Source organism: Capra hircus, chromosome 18, assembly GCF_001704415.2.
Source record: "Capra hircus breed San Clemente chromosome 18, ASM170441v1, whole genome shotgun sequence".
Taxonomy (NCBI): Eukaryota; Metazoa; Chordata; class Mammalia; order Artiodactyla; family Bovidae; genus Capra; species Capra hircus.
Window position 1 is genome coordinate 65,018,703 of NC_030825.1, and position 19,195 is coordinate 65,037,897.

General features: G+C 67.4%; 1 protein-coding gene across 5 annotated transcripts; it reads right to left on the reverse strand.

Annotated features, from left to right (window-relative positions):
- ZNF787 (zinc finger protein 787) lies at positions 3,110-18,692 on the reverse strand. 5 transcript variants are annotated; one of them, XM_018063477.1, is made up of 4 exons: positions 14,238-15,144; positions 11,151-11,238; positions 10,195-10,863; positions 3,110-4,814 (listed from the first exon to the last, which is right to left on the reverse strand). In XM_018063477.1, exon 4 carries the CDS (start codon positions 4,798-4,800, stop codon positions 3,739-3,741), a length of 1,062 nt encoding a protein of 353 aa, XP_017918966.1. In that variant the 5' UTR covers positions 4,801-4,814; positions 10,195-10,863; positions 11,151-11,238; positions 14,238-15,144; the 3' UTR covers positions 3,110-3,738. The 5 variants fall into 5 exon arrangements, with proteins under 5 accessions (XP_017918966.1, XP_017918961.1, XP_017918963.1 ...); XM_018063472.1 differs by lacking the exons at positions 10,195-10,863; positions 14,238-15,144 and adding an exon at positions 18,501-18,692; XM_018063474.1 differs by lacking the exons at positions 10,195-10,863; positions 14,238-15,144 and adding an exon at positions 18,001-18,266.

The window sequence follows — 19,195 nt, forward strand, 5'->3', positions numbered from 1 at the left end:
TCAGTGCCCATGACAGATGAATGGGCAAAGACACAGGGAGTGCTGCTCGGCCATAAAGGGTGGCGCTTGCCATCTGCAGCAGCGTGGGTGGCCCCAGGATGATCACACCCAGTCCAGGAAGAGAAAGGCAAATGCCGTGTGGTTATCACTCCACATGGAATCTAAAATTCGACGCACGGTTATGTGCACATTTACATCCATATTTGCACCAGGGAAAGGCAGGGCAAGAGGTCAGGGACCCACTCCTGGAGGGGTCCATCCCTACTGTGCAGTCGCTCGGTCATGTCCGACTCTTTGCCACCCCGTGGACTGTAGCTCACCAGGCCCCTCTGTCCCTGGGAGTCTCCAGACAAGAATATGGAGGGGGTTGCCATTTCCTCCGCCAGGGGATTACCACTGAGCCACCAGGGAAGCTTTGGAGGGTGACCCTTGGCAAATCCAGGGGCATCGCCCTGACCAACCAAGTACGTCTGGCCATGGGCAGGGGTGGGGGGGTTGGACCTGGGGTGGCATCGGTACTGCATCCTAGATGACTGGGCTCTTCCCTTGTCATTTTCTCCAGGTGGATAAAGTCGGGTGTGTGTGTGTGTGGCCATGTCAGCTGGTCCTCTAAGCCACAAGTCCCCGAATGCCTGGCCTAGGGTCGCTGTGTAGAACCTCCCCGTTCACTGGGCGACAAGTCGGTGGGTGGATGAGTCCAGGGTTAGTTAGTCCGGCGGCTCCAGGAGCAGGCGCCCAGCCCACCTCCCTGCGCTCCCCCTGGTGCCCACCAGGTGGCGGCAGAGCGTCGCCTTTCCCTCTACGCGCGCGGGAGCAGGAAGGATGGAGGGGTCCCTGGGGCCAGTGTCTCCCCAGCACCGCCGGCCTCCAAGCAGGATAACCCTTTTGGGGCGGGAGCCCCCCATGTGCATGGCAGGACGTCAGCAGCATCCCTGGCCTTTCCCCCACTAGATGCCACGTGCACCCACGCAGCTGAGAACTGCCGCTTCACTTGAGACCGAAAACCCTCTCCTGGCCGAACGTCCACGCCCCACGGGACGAAAGTGCTCTCCACGCAGGCCCGCGTACTCCTGACATGTTAGGGGGTGGCCACTGCCTGCTCCCCGCGGAGGAGGGCTGTTTCCTAGACCCAAAGGTGCGGCTGCATTAGTCACAGCCGCCTAGAGCTTGGGGGCAGGAGGAGACTGGATGAATAAGTACGTTCCCCTGCTGGCTCACTGCGTGCGCGCTCAGTCATGCCTGACTCTGTGTGACCCCGTGGACTGCAGCCCACCAGGCTCTTCTATCCATGGGATGCTCCAGGCAAGAATCCGGGAGTGGGGTGCCATGCACTGCTCCAGGGGATCTTGCTCATCCAGGGACTGAACCCGCATCTCCTGCGTTGGCAGGTGGATTGACCGCCGAGCCACCTGGGAAGCCCCTCAAGCTCAGTGAATGCCACACTGTGACGAGAAGCGAGCTGAGGACTGGAGAAGGCAGGTGGCATGGCTGGCTCCTAAGTCCCGCACTAGGCTCCTCCTGGGACAGGAATCCGGGCACTTAGAGACACCCCAGGGGTCCCTTCAAACAGTTGTGACAGGCAAGTTTTTCTTTGTGCAGAGGAGGCAGCGGAGGGTCAGAGGGGTTAGTTCACTTGCCCGGGGTCACACAGCCTCTCTCTGTGGCCCAGAATCTGGCCCGGTGACAGGTGTTGCCTCTGCCCATGGAGGTGGGGACAGAACGACTCAACCCAACGCTTACTCCTCCCCAGGGGACATGGCACAACCCCGCACCCAGCAGGCAGCACTGCCCCCCCTCCTCCCCGCCTCCGGAAGCACCCGAGGTCAGCGGCATACGGAGAAGGGACCTGCGGGCACTGGGCAACGTCTCCTCAGCCTTTGTTTCCCCCGGCCTTGCTGGACAAACAGCGGCTTTCCCCCTCCCTCCTGTACAGGGGTCCGAGACCTCAGAAGAAACGGACCCGGGTCCACCGTTTCCAAGCGAGGCCACGGCCACTTGAGAACAAGGTGTTCTAATGAAGCCTCCTGGGCTACACGTCCCTGCCCACGGGTGGCCGGCCTTGACCTTGGCTTCCGAACCCGAGGCCCCAGGGGAATGTGGCCTGGGGCATGCTCAGGGACAGCAGAGGCCAGAGGAGACTCAGCCCTGAGAGGACACACTCCCCACCCCTGCTTCCTCCTCCAGCTCCCCCGGCTGGTTGGTCAGCTCCATGCTTCGCGGAGGTCAGAGGAACACAGAGGAACCGTTTGGCCAGGCTGGAAACACCCCCAGGGAGGACCCTACCTCCCTGGGCCTACCTCCCTGGGGTCACCCACTGCAGCTTCCCAAGACCCCAGCCTCCCAAGGTCCCCAGGCCTCCAGCGGAGGGTCCCGGGATGGTGGGGTGGTATCAGGCACCGCCCCCACCCGGGCCGACCTGTGGGTCTGGCACGTGGCCCAGCAGCAGCAGAAAGCCACTGCCCACCCTTGTCCTCCCCCGGGCCCCGCTGGCTCCTGGGGGGCGGGGGCGGTGCGGGGCGGTGTGTAGGCAGGTACCCGCCCACCCACCAGAGTCCAGCTTCTTCCTGGAGGCAATAGTTCTGTCGCTGGGAAGTTGAGACAGGCACTCCTCTGCGGTGACCTGTGACGCCGTGGCTGTACCCCGCTCCCCCAGGGGATCTGAGGACGGGACAGGGCTACAAGGTGCAGGACAGGTCTTCCAAGACGCTGAACGCAGGCGGGGCCGCCGGGGCTGGTGGAGACGGGAGCCTGCGGTCCTTGGCGGCGCGGGGGAAGAGCTGTCTGCCTCCGCGAGGCGAGGCACCGCCTGTGCAGCCCCGCCCCGCCCCCTCCCGGCCGCCGGAGTCCTTTTAAAACCGGCGGTGGGCGGGCCTCGCTCGGAACACCCGCCCCAGGTCCTCACGGGCCTGTCTGTCCTCCCGGACTGAGGACGCCGCTCATGCACTCTCCCAGGACAGCCTCCAGGGCGCACCCGGGCACGCGCGCGGCCTGGGCCGACGTCGGCCTCTCTCCTCCGGCCTGGCCGGTGCCCCCTACCCACCCACCCATCAGCAGCTGCCCGGGTGCGGGGCCCTCTGTTTCCCCGGACTCAAGAACCACGCACAGGAGGGACGATCGGATAGTGCGATTTATTGCCCCCGTGCCCTCCTCCCGCCGCGCCCAGGCCTGGGATGAGCCGGGACCCGCTGTCCGCGGGGTCGCCCGGGACGCGGTCGCTCGGCTCCGCACGCCTCCGCGAGCCCAGACCCGGCGGGCTGGGGGAGGGTAGGGAGAGGAGAAAGGCCGGGACCGCGAAGGGGAAGAAAATAACAGGCGGGCGGGGGCAGGAGGCGGTGTGATTAAAAGAAAATTCTAAAGGGGAAAAGGACCCTCTCTCCCTTCCCGCTGGGGCCCCTCTGAGGGTAAAGGGCGCACGGCTCGCCGTTCTTGCAGCAGCCCGGTTGGCGGGGGAAAGGAAAGAGGGCGAATGGTCTTCCGCTCATGGGTTTCGTCGCGTCGTGGTCTCTCTAGTTCCCAACCAACGTCTCGATTCGGGCTCGGCCGAGAACCGACGGGGCCAAGCCAGGCCGAGCGGCGGGCGCGGGGAGGGGCCGGGCGGCCTGGTGGGCGCCCCGCGCGCCCCGCCCCAGGCCCGCCGCACCCCCGGGGCGCCCCTCTGCCAGTTTCGCCCCAGCCTCTGGGTCCCGCGCCGTCGTTCCCGCCCAGCCCGAGGGGCCCCGCCCCCCCGGGCCGCCGCCCCTACCGGCCCTCCGCGCCGCGGCACTCGCCGCACCGCCCGCCCGCCGCCTCCTCGTCGTCGTCGTCGCCGCCGCCGTCCCCGCCCGCCCGGTAGTAGTTCTGTCCGCAGTGGCTGCAGACCGAGGGCGCGCCCACGGCGTGCACCTTCTTGTGCCGGCGCAGCGCCGCGCCCTGCACGAAGCCCTCGCCGCACTCCACGCAGATGTGCGCCGGCTCCTCGCCCCCCGCCGCCCCCAGCCCGTCCCCGTGCTGGGCGCGCTGGTGGGCCAGCAGCCCGGCCCCGTGCCCGAAGCCCTTCCCGCACTCCACGCACACGTACGGCTTGGGGGCCGGGGCGCGCCGCGAGCGGGGTCCCGGCGCCCTGGCCCCCGCGCTCGCCATGGCTGCGGCCGCTGCCGCCCCCTCGCCCGGCGCGCCCACCACAATGATGCCCTCTCCGTCGCCCACTGGGATGGCTATCTCGCCGTCCGCCGCCGCCGCCTCCTCGGGCGCCTTGGCCCGGCGCACGCTGGCCGCTAGCACCTTGGCCGCCACGCCCGGCCCCGACAGCTCGGGGTGCAGCCGCAGGTGGCGCGCCAGGCTCTTGGGCTGGCTGAAGCCGCGGCCACAGCGCGGGCACACGAAGGGCTTGAGGCCGCTGTGCGAGCGCCGGTGCTTGGCCAGGCTCTTGCTCTGCGTGAAGCTGCGGCCGCAGTCGGGGCAGGCGTAGGGCTTCTCGCCCGTGTGGATGCGCTGGTGCTGCATGAGGTTGGAGCTCCAGCTGAAGCGCTTGCCGCACTCGGAGCAGGCGTAGGGCTTCTCGCCCGTGTGGATGCGCCGGTGCTGCACCAGGTGCGAGCTCTGCGAGAAGGTCTTGCCGCAGTCGGCGCAGGCGTTGGGCCGCTCGCCGGTGTGCGTGCGCTGGTGCCGCGTCAGCTTGGACCAGTGGCTGAAGCTCTTGCCGCACTCGTTGCAGATGTAGGGCGCGGGCGGCCGCGGCCGGGGCGGAGGGCCGGCGGGGGGCGCCGATGGGGGTGGGGACAGCTTGGTCGGGGGCCAGCTGGGGACGTCGTCGTCATCCATGATGAGGATGTCCACTACAAGGAAAGGGGGAGAGGGCGTCAGAGAGCCCGCGGAGGGCGGCGGGGGCTGCTTCCCTGCCGCGCTGCGAGGCCTCCGGAACCGGCTCCCCCCCACCAGGCCGGGGGCGGCACCTCCCTCGGAGCGCCTAGAACCTGGCCTGCTCGTGCTGGACCTGCCCCGGGCAGACGTGCTCGCTCAGTCCCCATCCCCACAACCCCCCACACCCCCCAGTTTCCTGCGTTTTACCAAACACTCCATAACCATCCCCCAGGGCTTCTCCTTCCTTCACAGCCGTTTCCCCCACGCCCAGAACAATGCCCGGGACTTAGTGGGGATTCCAGAAACGTCTGCTAAAGAAATCAACAGAATCGAACGGGGCTGCGGGTGGAGGGCTAGGGAAGGCCCTAGTACAGAATGACCCCTGAGGCAGGAGATCCTCGCACCAGGCGGCTCGAATCGGCCCGGGAAAGGACGGTGTCACATTTCGGTTCTGGGAAGACGACCGTCGCTGCGAGGGTCGGACTGGTTAATGAGATTACAGCAGGAGAGCCCTGACTACCCCCCACTAACTGGGGGTGCAACCCCACACTCCGCAGCCTCTATCACAGAAGTCCTCAGCCTGGGCCCTGTGTGCCCAGTGGAGACAAGAAAGGAGCGCGGGGCCTCGGTCCCGGCGCCTGCGAACCGAGGACACCACCTCGGACACCTCCACGGGCCGACTGCCCGACAAAGCCTCTAATACATTTGCACCGCCGCTTGCCCGGGCGGCCTCCCGGGAGAGATGAGCGGCTCCACGAGATCTGGGTGCACCCTCGGCGACATCTGCCTTCCCTCTGCGACTCGGGCCTGAGCTACAGAATGGAGACGGCGGGGGGGCTCCAGCTCAGACACCTGCCGGGGCCCAGCCCCAGCCCCGCCCGCAACCCCAGGCTCCGCCCCTGGGCGTGGCCTCACCCCATACACGGCCCCGCCCACCAGCCTCGGGCTCCACCCCTGGGCACAGCCCCGACCACAGCCGGACCCAGCCCCGCCCATCAGCCTCCGGCCTGGGCCGCGGACACAGCTCCGCCCCCCAGGCTTCGGCCCCACCCTAGGAACGGCCCCGCCCACCAGACTTCGGTCCCGCCCCTGACATAGCCCCGCCCACCAGCCTCCGGCCCCGCCCCCAGGTGCAACGCGAAGGCGTCGCTCAAAGGTGAACCCCACCATAACCTACCTAGCTCTGTTTTCCCGCCCCCTCGCACTAGCCTGCAGGCCCACAGGGCCAGCGGTCGGACCGTGTTCCAGCACCCGGCCGGAGACAAAGTGCCCCAACACTGTCCCCGAGATAACGTCCTCGTGCACTCGGTAAGCATCCGTGCGTTAAGTCCCGCGAGGTGGGCGCTGGGGACGCGGGCCTTCGCAGCGAGGACACCGAGCCAGATGAGCCGCCTCCCGCGGCGACCCGCCTGGGGGCGGAAAAGCACCAGGGGCCCGCAGTCCGGATCCCAGGTGGCCGCCCTGAGCCCCGGCAGCGCTGGGGGACGATGCCCCACGCGCCACCCCCGGTGACTGAGCACCGACGCTTTGAGAACCAGGACTCCACGCGAGGAGTACCGGAACAGGACATCACTTCGGTAGGAAGCCTGGGCAGGGTGGGAGGCGCTTCTGCAGAGATGGCCTGGGGCCCACTCCACTTCGACGTCAACATAAATCGGGAACTCCCGGGCGGCCGCCGTTAAGACTCCACTGCCTCGCGGGCCCCAGTTCCACCCTGATCGGGGCCCTGCGATCCAGCAAGCCACGCAGCGCGGCCAAGGGAGATAAGAAGGAGAAACGGTCATAAGAACACGACATCCCGAGGCGTGGGGAAGGGAGGGGGTGGGAAGCAGGCTTGCTATTGGCGGAAGACCGAAGTACACGTTCTGCTTTCCAAGTTGTCCCGAAAGTTTAACAGACACGTGACTCGGCGATGACGTGCACTTGCCATCGCGAGGACCCGGACATAACACAGCCCACCGGAACCCGTGAGACCCCTGGGACTCAACCAGCAGTCCTGGATGCGGGTGGAGGGCGAGGGGCGGAGCGCCGGTCCGGAAGCAGGAGAGAAAGCTGGGGGTGGGGGGTGCCGCAAGGCTGGACTAAGAGTGGGGCTGAGCCAGGGGCGGCGCTGCACCGCCTTCACCGCAGGCACTACTTTTCGAGCAGGTGTTAAACGGCCCAGTGGAGGAGTGTCTACTCACTCCAGGAGACGGGCCTGCCCCTCAGCCAGGGGACCCCTGGTCTCCTGCAGTGGGTGCAGGGCCCCAAGCTCTCGTGCATCCCCGAGTCCGACTCTGCACCCCGTCCAGGTCAGGAGGAAGGTCAGCGGCTGCCCCCGGTCCGCCCTCCCCACGCACCACCCCCCCAAGCCCAGAGAGCCGTGCAGGAGCCGCCCCCTCGCGTTCCTGCACGCCGTCACCCAAGTGCACATCCCCAGACAAGAGTTCGGTCCCTTCACTTTTGACTTCAGCTACGTCTTTTAGGTCCTATGTAATACACAGCTTCCCCGGTCTCTTGCTTTTCCTGACAATCTTTTCGCGGAGCCTGTGGCCCTCTGGACCCTCGCGGGCTGCCAATTCCTCCTCGTGGGCTGCAGCTGGGGGCCCAGCCCCGCCGGCCCTGTGGTCGGTCATTCTGAAGGTGCAATCCCGTCCTCTCACCAAAGGCATGGATTATCGTCTCTCGTGTGATGGCGTATCGTTTCTGTGACATCAAGGGCCACTGACACGCAGGAACTCGGACATCTCCGGAATCACAGAGGGATGCACGGCGCGGCCCCTGCACGCAGCGGGCTCAGAGGGGCCCCGCCCCCGTCGTGACAGGGCATTTGTCCTGCGTTGACTGCGGTCAGCTCTGCATCCTGTTTAGTAGGTGCAGTAGTTTTTAGAGACGCTCCCTCGTCAGCTGGTTGGGACCCAGCGGTCAATTTCACGGGTTTACGGGGGGATGAACCTCATTTTCCCTCACCTGCCCGGTCTTCCGTTGTCCTCCAGCATGACCAAGTAACCTTCCCTTTCCTCACTGTGCTCTGAGTGCACGGATTTACACACATCTGGTGACCTGCACCCCCCGCCTGTCACCCTGCCAGCTGCGGCGCGTGGGAGCCTTGAGGGGGCTTCGAGTCCTCTGGATGGGACCCAGGGGGGCCTTTGACAGCATCTCTGCCACCACGGGCTCACCCACACTTCCTTCCCCAGACCTGCAGCCGGCCATTTCTACAAGGGCACTCTGATTTCTCTGAGCAGGAAACAATTTCAAGCTCCAAATATGGAAGTGATCACTGCTTTTTTTTTTTTTAAAGGTAAAATTCCTGTAAGTTCTAACTGACACTTTCCATACAGATCCAGGCCAGCAGGCTTCTCTGCCGTCTTCCTTAGACACCCGCATCCCTGGTCCTCACAAGGCGAGGAGAGAACCCGGAGGCGCCGTCTCTGCCAGGCTGCTGACACCACACCGGCACGGCCAAGCACGGTTCCTCAGGACTTGGGCGCCCACCTCACAGCCAGCCTGGCCCCGCTCCCTGCCCGTGGGTCCCTGGCCCACAGATCCCCAGGAAGGGCCCACGTGGAGGCAGTCTGCTTGGCTCTGCAGGTACGGAGTTCAGCTGCGCCCTTCAAATGTGCAGGTCGGTTCTGCAGTCGTATGATGTGACCCGCCGCTTCCCCCAACAATCAGAAACAGGACCCCTCCACTCTGCCCTGGCAGAAGGCACCGCTGACCAGCTGAGCGCGATGCAGTCTCCTCTGCCCGGGGCCGTTCGCTCTTTCCCCAGGTACCCGGAGGCATCTGCTTCTTCGAGCCCAGCGACTCGAGTCAAAGACCATCCATCCAAGCGGATGTTCTCAGATTTTCGACTTGCTCCTTCGACGCCCAACTTTTCCATCTCAGGAGTGTGTTCTAGATGTGTAGGTTCACCGTTCTCTTCCGTATACAGGATCTTGTCTTCTTGGGGCTTTCTTTAACTAACTTCAGTACCTTTCTTTTTGCACACCCTGCCGTCCTCTTGCTTTCTTTCTGATTTACACCGTCCCTCTGTTTCACCCGCAGGTTTCCTCAGGGAATGATGCACTGCTTTGGCTTGGTCTTGAGCTGCCCCATCTTCGACTTGAAATGGCTTTGTCTGTATCTTTGGCTCTCTGCTCAGCCTTGCCCCCGGGCCGCATGGTCCTGGTCTTGTTCTTCCAAGCCCCTCCGCACAGTCCCACCTGTCTTGGGAGCGCACCTCTGACGCCTCCCCATCTGAGGACACCCTCCTCGGCCCCTTTCCCTTATTCTACTAGCTCCTGCGGGGTGGGGTCAGCAGGATGGAACTTCAGTTCCCTGTCTGCCCATCTCTGGACGTCCGCTTCCCTGAATTCGCAGGCGGCTACCTTCTGGACACTGCAGCTCCTCGGGGGTCCTCTGCCGTGTGTGTGACCTGCCCTCCCAGGGACCCCCGCTCTGCCACCACCCCATTTGGTCAGTACCTTCCCCTCCCCACTGCGGTCCTCACTGGGGGTCCCACTGGCCCCTGAAGCCCCCTGCCCTGCCTGGGGCCTCCCCGGTGGGTCTTTCCCTGGACACGGTTGGGAAGCCGCGGGCCCAGGCGGCCTGTGCACCCCGCCGCTGCCCTCCATGGAGCACCCGCTGCAGCTGCTGCCCACAGTGACCCCCGAGGGCAGCCTGGCGGCTGGCTCCCCGCCCCTAACACCACGCGGGCGGGCCTGGCCCCATCCCGCTCTGCTCGGGGCTCTGCCAGGGCATGTGGGTCTTGCCCGGGTGAGGTTGCTGTCTCTTCACGCGGGTCTGCTGTTGCCCCAGCTCAGGCAGAGCATTTTAGGGGACTCTGCAGGGTGATGCTAGTGGCACTGAGATAGGAGAGGCAGGCCTGACTGCGGGAGGCCAGGACCCCGGCCCTGAGGGTGATCTCCAACCCACCCGCTGAAGACTCCTCCGCGCCTCAGTCAGACCATCTCTTCACCTACGATCGTGTTCAGAGGACCTCTCTCTGAGCGCCCACGTGGAAGACCTGGCCAGCTCTCACACCGCACCCCTGCCAGCTCCCCCCGGGGGTCTGCAGGCCTGGGGCGGGGGTCAGCATGCCCATGAGGCAGTCAGCACAGGCCTGGCTGCGGCCTGCAGACAGTCCAGCCCAGCCCCAGCCCTGGCTCCTGGTAGCCCTGGCTCCTGGTGGCCCTGCTCACAGCCTTACCCCCGGGGCCCCTCGGCCCTCCCCACCGCACCAGACAGCACCCGGGGTCTCGGGGCAGGGGTCCCGTGCTGCCCCTCACGGGAGGGGCCTATAGGGGTGCCCACAAGGGGGAGCAGAGCAGCAGGGGGTCACGGGGTAGGGGCCCGAGCAGGCCGCTGGGCAGGGCACAGGTGAGAGCCCACCTGCTCGTCAGGGTCTGCCCAGCCAGAGCACGTGAGTGGACAGTGTGGACGGGCAGAACTCCGGGCTCCGAGGTAAACCGCCCTCCAGAGGCTGCTGGCGGCAGAAGACAGGCAGGGGCGACGCTGCGGCCGCCAGCCGAGACGAGCGTTTGCTGCTCCCGGAGAATTTATGGGTGAACCGCTGAGACACCCAGGGATGTTGTTTGAAATCCTCCAGGAAAGGGGCACAGGCAGTGTAGGACCGCCCAGTGTGGTTCACTGCTGGGGCCAGGCAGCGGGACGAGCGGCCACCACACTGTCGGGCTGGAAGTTTCCAGAAGGAAACCGACCCTCCGGTTAATCTTACTTTAAAGCAGTAAGACAGGGAGGCGGGGCGCTGCAGCGAAGGAGGGGCTGGGGCCAACCTGTAGGGCGGGGTCTGGGCCCGGGCCGGGAGCCCTCACAGTGAGAGGTCGCGGTCGCCGGCCAGGACGCACGAAGACGCATCGACAGCTGCACGGAGCACTTCATGCTTTATTGCACAGGCGCCCTGCACGGAAGCCCGGAGGCCCGGGGAGACGGGGCCACGGCTCCCACCGAAGGCGGGCGCTGGGGAGGCTGTGGCCGGGTCTCAGCACGCGAAGTCTCATCCCGGGGGCTCACAGAGGAGGTTACTCAAGCCAAGTAACGCTTTATTAAATAAGACAGGTTGCCCATGTCTTATATGAAGATGAAAACCCAGGAGGACCCAGGCCCACCGGGACGCCCTACATCCTCCTGGCCCCCAGCCCCTGGGCCCTCCCTGGGCTGAGGAGCCCCCACCCGCGGCAGCCCCCAAAGGCTCCCGGCTGGGGGGCCACGGAGACCCCACCAGGCCCGGGAAGTGGCTGGCTGGGCCCGGGAGGCGGGGTGGGACCCCGAGCCACTGGGGGCGGGCAGAGCGCGGGGTCAGCCAGGAGAAGTCCAGGGCCCCTCACCTGGGTTCTCGTGACTGGCCATCTGCTGGTCCTCGGAGTCCAGCGGCCCCGGAGACCAGGCCTCTTCCCGCAGCTCCATGTCTGGGCCCTGTCGGAGGGGAGAGAAGGAGAGGGTTCACAGGACGCCGGAGCGCACAGGGGGCCCCTGCTGCACCCTCCACCCCCGAGCTGGACGGCCACAAGACAGACTTGGGTGGTGCTCAGCCGGAGCTGGGGACCCCAGCCGCCTTCCCAGGACGGCTGCCCCGAGTGGGCGGGGGGGGGGGGGGGGCGCGTGGGGCCACGTGGCTCCCAGGAAGCTGGTGGCCCTGGGACGCGCCACCCCGAGACCCCTGGGCCCACGACAGCGCTAGACACAGCAGGCGCTGCTGACGGTGGGCGATGCCCATGAACGGCCCGAGCAGTGTGGAGGCTCCAGGTCCGGAAGGTAGCCCGCCAAACACCGATACACGGGCCCCCAGGCCCCCATCCAGGCCCCTCCACCCCAGACCCCACAGGACAGACGGCCAGAGCCGAGCGGGTACCACCCCACAGTCCAGGCAGAGGGTGGTCGGGCATGCCAACCAGGAGGGCCGCCATAAGAACAGCCTGGCAGGCTGACCACAGGGGCTCAGCCCACGTGGCCCCAGAATCCTGGTCCGAGGCCACCTTCACAGCAGCGCCGCGCAGAGGCAGCGAGGGGAGTGGAGCGGGCCATGGAAGGTCGGGCTGAGGCCGGGCTGCCAGGCTGCGGGTGGGAGGAGCACCCACGTGGGGGCACGGGGCTTCTGAGTGATGAAACGTTCTGGGACGAGACCGCGGCGGTGGCTGCTGAAGTCTGTGAGTAACACCCAGCAGACTGTCCCTTTCACGAGGGTGGCTTATGTCCCAGTGAATCCGTGAACAGACTGAGATGTGTGCGCAGGCCCTGACTCAACCACCGTCCGCGTCAGAAATGAGTGAAAGAGAAACAGGAGCAGCCGGGGCAGGAGGGGCCGCTTGGCAAGCCTTCCGATCCATACCTATCTGCCAGGCGGCCACGTGTGGGGCCGGAACAACCACGTCCAAGTCAAGCAAGCAGGGCCTTCCCTGGGAAGGTGTCCACCTCTGGCCGCTTCCTGCACTGAGAAGGTGGGGGACCTCCGGCCTCCCCAGGGCGTCCATAGGCTCCAGGGGAGGGGACGCAGGACAGGGAGGTGGTAGGCAGCTTGCCCCGAGGCCAGAGGTCCCCACGCCCCCAGACGGGGCAGTTCAGACAGGGAGTGAGGGAGACACCGCCTGATTCCCACGGCGGGTGGGGAGCGGGGCGGGCCTCGAACTGCAGGACCCTCACCCACACCCAGCTCCTGATGCAAGGAGCTCACTCTGAACCCGCAACTCCCTGAGAGGATGAGGCAAGTCCCCCGTGATAGAGGGTCCCACACCAGGAGGGAACGATACCCCAAGAGGGCGGGGGACCTGCCCACATGACCTTCCTTTGACCCCCGCCACCGCAGCCAGGTTACCCCCCAGCACGCAGACCCCCGCTGGTGCTCCGCCCCATCACTCGGTTTTCCTGAGCTGGTGCTTAACAGAATCCATCTCTCCTCCTGATCGCCTCAGTAAGTCCAGCTGGAAGCCCCAGGAGGGCAGAGGAGGGCAGGGGAAGGCCCCTCGGTCGACAGACTGGAGCAGAGTGGGGAGCTGCTGTCCAACTTTTCACTGGGTCTAAGTGGGATCGAGGTGTCCACACAGACCCTCAGTGAGGCCGACCAGTGGCAGGTCACAGAGTCTGCGACCCAGAGGCCAGGGCACGGGGGCCGCCATGATTCAGGGAAGTGCCAGCCACACAGGCACCCTGGGAAACGCCTGGAGGAGCCCAAGGGGGAGCCCGCAGCAGAGGGGGCGGGGGCGGTCCACCCGGAACTCGGAACCTGGCAGGAAGCCCCAGCTATGCTCCACAAGTGGCAGCTTCTCTGGCTGACTTCTAGGGCCCACGGGCTCTCCCACCTGGCGCAGGGCACCGGGACGGGACAGTCCACTCTGCATTCTGGTTTTGGCCTTGAGCAGAGGGCGGTGACCCCACCCCCCGGCGAAGGGAGACTTAAGGCCAGCCACGGGGTGACCCTGGCATCCACCTGCTGGGCCTCTCGTGGGGGCTGCGGGGGGCCGCTCTGGCTCGGGGGCCGGGGCCTGTGCCCCCACCACGGTCTCGCACAGCAGGGACCCCGGGGTGGTGGCGGGGAGGAGCCGGAGCGCGCCCTGGGAGACCCCCTGGGTCCCTGTGAAGGGCCGAGAGCGTGCATTGCAGAGTCACCCCCAGCAGCTCGTGCGGTCCTCCACTGCGGCCGCTTGGGCTCCTGTGTTGCCCCGAGCGCCGGGGCCTTGGGGTCCTACCTCGGGACCTGGGGGGAGGGGGAAGCCGCAGCCGTCCCACCCAGAGCTGGGGGCTGGGGCAGCCCCTGACCCGGCAGCTCCCTGGGGGAGGTGGGGCAATTCCTGCGCCAGCCCAACTGTGGAACCTGATGACTCTGGAGGCTGAAGGTGGTGGGTCCTGCCCTCCCGGCCCCCCAGACGCTCCGCAGCCCAGCACACCTGTCAGGGCCGGCCACCCCGCTCTGACCCCCACCCACTCCACAGAGACGAAGGCCCCCCCTCCGCGGGGGCCTGCAGCGGTCCAATTAGCCTGGGAGTCGGCAGGGCCCGCGAGACAAATTATTATTATTATTGTTATTAGGCCCACCCACCTGCGCTGGATGCCTGCCCACCAATTACCCGCCGGCTCTTTCTTCCGCTGCCAATCTCGCCGCCGCCTCCGGCCGGCCCTGCTCCAGAACCTGCCCAGGGCTCCTGCTGCCGGAGACAGCTGCCCCGGCCGTCTCCTCGCTTCTCCCCCCCGGCTTCTCTGTTCCTGGGCTGCCGTCAGGCCGCAGGTGGGACCCCCGGCTCCTCCCCAGCCATTCTTCCCCAGCCCCCGCCCCAGCCTTGAGGCCACCAAGGCCCAGTGGCTACCTCTCGGCCTCCACCCCGGGAGGGCCCTGCACCCACCCTCACCGCCCTCTCCCAACTCCCACCCCTGGGGCCTGCACCCTCCAAGCCCTCTCCAAATCCGCTCCCCACACCACGGACCGGTTCATCTTTTCCAGGCACTAGGTTCAAACAGATCAGTCAGCTGAAAAGGGGCAGAGGATGGAAGAGGCGCTTCTCCAAAACGACACGCAAGGAGCTGGCGAGCGCACGAAGAGCCAGATGCCCCAGGCAGACCCCGGCGCAGGCGCGCCGGGCGGGCACGACCGCAGAAAGCGCGCGCGCCGAGCAGCAGGACTTCCGGCCACGAACCCGAGCAGTGAGAGCGCGCCTGCACGGCAGCTCGCGCGCGCGCCTGCGGGAGCAGCAGCCACGAGAGCCGCGCGTGGAGGCAGCCCAGGTGGCCGTCACCGGCCCGTGCGCGTGCGGCCCGTGGCAGCTGGAGGAGCAGGAGGAGGAAGCGCTGGTCTCGGAGGGGAGAGACCGCGGTGACTCTGCTCGCCCGAGAAGCCAGGACCGGCAGACGCAGACCGGACGCGGGCCTGCGGTCCCCGGGGGCACAAGCCTGTGCGCGTGGCCGCCGTGAGCTCCAAGAGGGTGACCTGTCCGCACGGCCACCAGCTCGCAGGGGAGCTGCTGTCTGCTTTATTAAGGCTAGCTCCGTCCCGCCAGCCCCCTGCCTGAACCACCCCCACAGGTGGCCCTTGCGCTAGGTCCAAACTCCAGACCCGGGCGGCGTCTGCCAGGTCAGCCCCGCAGACGCACTTCCTCCTGGGAGGCCTGCCCCACGTCACACCTGCCGGGCACCTTCTGGCCTTCCAGGGGTCTGCCACCACCAGCCTTCCTAGAGCTTCCTCCATGTCTGCCCTTAAATGCTGGTGGATAAGTGAAGATTCCTTAAAACAACAGAATACTCTTCAAGACAGAAAAACACAGCCGCACACGTGGGCCATTGCTGGTTGTCACTCCTCAACCAGGCGAGGGGCCAGACTCCGCTCCCTCTGGGGGTACTCCCTTCCTCCTCGCCCCCCGCCTCTGCCCCCTCCCTGGAGACCTGCCGCCAGAGCCCAGGGAAAGCAGCACCTCCCCCAGGAAGCCTTCCCAGACTCCTCCCTTCCCGCAGCTCCACTGTCCCTTCTCCCCACACGTGCCCAAACAACACACTGGGCACAGGGCGCAGCGCGGGCACCTTCTGACCCCCACGGCCACCGAGGGGATGGGAGGCTGCCCTCGCTGGGCTGGTGGGTGGGCAGCCAGGGTGGAGTCGGCCTCACCCCTAGCCACATCACCCGGGGCGGGTGCTCCACCCCGCGCCTCGTCTTCACGGGCTTGGTGTCCAGATCACAAGAGGAATGGCCGCGCTCCACGAGGAGCCGGGCGCCCAGGGAACGTGGACAGGCCTCTGGAGCCCAGTTCAGACCCATCTGGGGCTGACCCAACCTCCCAGCACCTCGGGACACATCCGAGGCCCAGCCTCCAGGGCCCGTCCTCCCCTCCGCCAGAAGCACCGCCTCAGGCTCCCTTCACTCCCGATTACAGCCAAGCCCACGTCCCTGGGAGGCTCTCCCTGACTTCCTCCTCCCCGCGTGTCCACACAAACCCCAACAGACGGCGAGCTCCTCCAGCCCAGGGAGTCAGGACATCCTGGCCGGCCGACCCTGCGCCTCCAGGCTGGGCCACGTGTGGGTCCCTGGCATCACTCATGACGAGGCAGCCCGCACAGGACCCCCCATTCGGCAAAGAGTGTCCTGTGAGCCCAACAGTCAGGCAAGCAAAGCAGGGAGACCCTCCGCCCAGGTGGGCCCCAGGAGCAGACGGCGCAGCTGGGGGGCAGCACAGCGGTGAGAGGCGCCCGCACCGCCCCCAGGACAGGGCTGCCAGCCCTGCCGGACAGACGGGCAACCCCCCACAACTGGGCCAGGGAGGCCTAACACATGGAAGGAGGGTCACACCTGAAGACAGGCACCAGCTCCGAGTCCCCGAGCCAGTCATCGGCCCCAACCCATGGGGGGTCCCCAAGTCCCCAAACCAACGGACACCCCAGAGACCTCCAAAACAGCCTCTGTCTCCCCAGACCCCAAGCCTGGCCAAAAGAAGCCAGCGGAGGCAGCGGCTCTGGTAAAAGCCAGACTCCGGACTCCCACCAACCCTGCACCGGTGCTGGGGGCTCAGCCCACCCCACCAAGTGGGGTGACCACCCCCACCCTGGGGGGGTCCGGGGTACGAGCCAGGACCCTGGCTGCAGTTTGCCTCCACGAGGAGGCCAGGGCCACAGCGGGGTCCCGGGCATAGCCTCTGCGGGCTGGGGGCGCTGCAGGACACATGTCTAGGGTCGGGGCTGGGGGCGTCTTAGCCCAGGAGTGCCCAGAAGGGACCACTCGAGACCCAGAGCAGCCAGGCAGAGACTCAGGTCAAGACCAAGATCGCCACCACCGGCCGGGAACCCAGCCCCCCCTCAGGTCCCCGGGTTCTCTCGGGCAGCTCCTCTGTCCCATGAGACTCGAGACATCTCCCCCAGGGCTCCTCCAGCTCCTGGCTAGCCTGGCAACCCCCAGCCCCTGCCTAGGGCGTCGGAGCCTCTCCAGGACTGCACCGTCCTGCCTCACCCCCAGCGGAGCACCGCGCCAGGACCACTGTGTCCCAGGCCCAGCACTGGGCGGGGCTGGCAGTGGCGTCGATGGACGAGGCTCACCCAGGGATGGTGGACTGTGCTCTGGGTCATAGGGGCCTGAGGAGGAACTGAGCCTGGGAAAGGGAAGCAGCAGGTCCAAGGTCACAGGGCTGGAAGAGCCGGAGCCCGGGAAAGCTGGGCCCGCCAGAGGCCTCTGCACCCGCTTCACACCCACTTCTGAGAGCTGTGCGCTGGCTCCAAAAGGAGAGTGTCGGGAGCCTTCCTACCAAGGTCAACGCCATTAGTACACCTCTTTTTCACTAGTAGAAACTCAGAGACTCCTTGTGCTGTGAGGTCACAAAGGTGATGAACGTGGAGCTGAGGCCTGAAACGGGTCGTCTGACCCCAGAGCCGGGGGCCCAGGGCCACCCCGGGCCAAATCCTTCCAGTTCTCTAGCTCCGCCTGCGGGGGTTAGACTCCAAGACCTCCAGGAGGAAGGGGCTAAGATGAGAGACAACACAAGAAGGAATCGGATCTGAATGTTCTGGGGCTCAGGCCGGAGGGCCTGCCTGCAGAGGCGGAGGGTGAATGCCAGCTGCGTTGAGCCAAAGAGGCTTATGTTCTTAGGGAAGAGATAAGCCACAGTAACCGGGCTTCCCCGGGAGCAAGGGCAGACCCAACCCCCAGCTGGATCCCAACCCTGGATCCCTAAGGCAGGGCCAGGCACCAGGAACCACGCGGAGCACACGGACCGTCAGTCCCTTCCTACAATGCCCCTCTGGACTGGGGCTGGGGTGCCCTCCCTGGTCCCCTGGGTGAGGACAGGAGTGTGGAGGTGAGGAGGCGCATGGACCCGGTCCAGGTCTTCCGCGCACTCAGCGAGCCTGCTTCATCTCCCTGTCCTCGTGCCAACCAATGCGCCCACAAAAGTCTCTGTCCACACTCGCCGTGGCTCACTTTTCCGTCTGATCATGCCATCCCCGGCTGGCCTGTGCCCCAGGAGCACCCGTTTCCACGAACTGGGGTGCCCCCCTTTGTGGCCGGGCCGAGAGCTGGGGCTCAGGGGCGCGGTGAGGCGCCCGGGGGGCCTCGGGGTGGCAATCGGGCCCGGCCGCCGGCCTCGCCCTGCCCCGCGGGCCACGCGGTGCCTGACCTTGGCCTAACATTTCCCCTCCAGTGCACGCGCTTCCTGCCCGCCGCCCGCGCCCGGGCGAATGAATGAGCCTCCCGCCGGCCGGAAGGCCCGTAATTACCGGCCGGATCAAAGGCCGCACGCAGCGCGCCCGGGGCGGCAACGGGATCTGGCTCCTTTGAAAAGAGGGGAAAGGGGAGCGGGCAGGCCAGGGGCAGGCCACCGTTTCCGGTCAGGCCTGCTGGGCCGGCGCGCGCCGCTTCTCCCACCGGGGCCTCAACTTCCCCCGGGAGTCGCCACCACTTCCGGCCACGAGCGGCCTGGAAAGCTGGGGTGGGGGTGGGGGCGACACGGCGGCCTCACCGGCGAGCCCCCGGCCGAGCCCGCGCCGCGCGCCCCCGCCTTGGGCGCGCCCCCGGGCGTGGCGCGCGCTCCCGCCCCGCGTCAGCGGCCGCGCGCTCACTCACGCCCCGGCCCCCGCGGCGCGCACGCGCACTCGCCCGCCCAGTCGCGCTCGCCGCCCGCCTCCCCGCCCGCCCCCCCGGCCGCAGCCCGGCGCCCTGAGGCGCGTGCCCACCCGGCCCCGGGCGCACGGCCCCCGGCCCCGCGCCCTCCCCTCACCTCCTCGGTCCCGGGGCCGCCGCGCCGCACTCCTCCTCCTCTCTCCCTCGCGGATGGTGGCAGCGGCGGCAGCGGCGACTCAGACCCTGGGGTCAGGGGGACGGGCGCCCAGGCCGGAAGTGACCTTCCTGGCCGCTTCCGCCCGCGCCGCTCCCCCTCTCCCCTCCCTACCCCCCTTCCAGCCTCCACCCCGTCCTCGCCGCTCTAGGAAGGCGAGTCTGGCGACCCCCCCCCAGCTGCCGCGGGCCCCCCCCAGCTCTATGGTGCGGAGCGGGCGCCCCAGGGTGGCACTTCCGGACGCCTCTAGGACACGGGTCCTCCGGCCACGCTCTATGGCGCTGCGCGCCGAGGGGCTTCGCGCCCCGCCCCCTTCCAGGCCGGGAGGCGCGGGCTCGGCCCGTTAGGCGGAGACTTCCGGGTGCCCAGGGAGGTGCCCCGCGCCCCCGCGCTGGGCTCTCGCGCCTGCGCGGTCGCGCGGTAGGCGTCGAGGAGGGTGGCGGCCAGGGCCACTCAGCTACCCCGGGTCCTCCGGTCGTCTCTATCGTTGTAACCCCTTCCGTGCCGGCGCCGCCCGCGGCGGCCGGAGCCCGCGCGCCCGGAGGGCTCTCCCGTCGGCCACCCTGGTCCCTTCTTTACTGGACTGATCGCTTCAGGCGCCGCCCGGCGCGCGCTTGAGCCGGTGTCCTCCCTTCTAG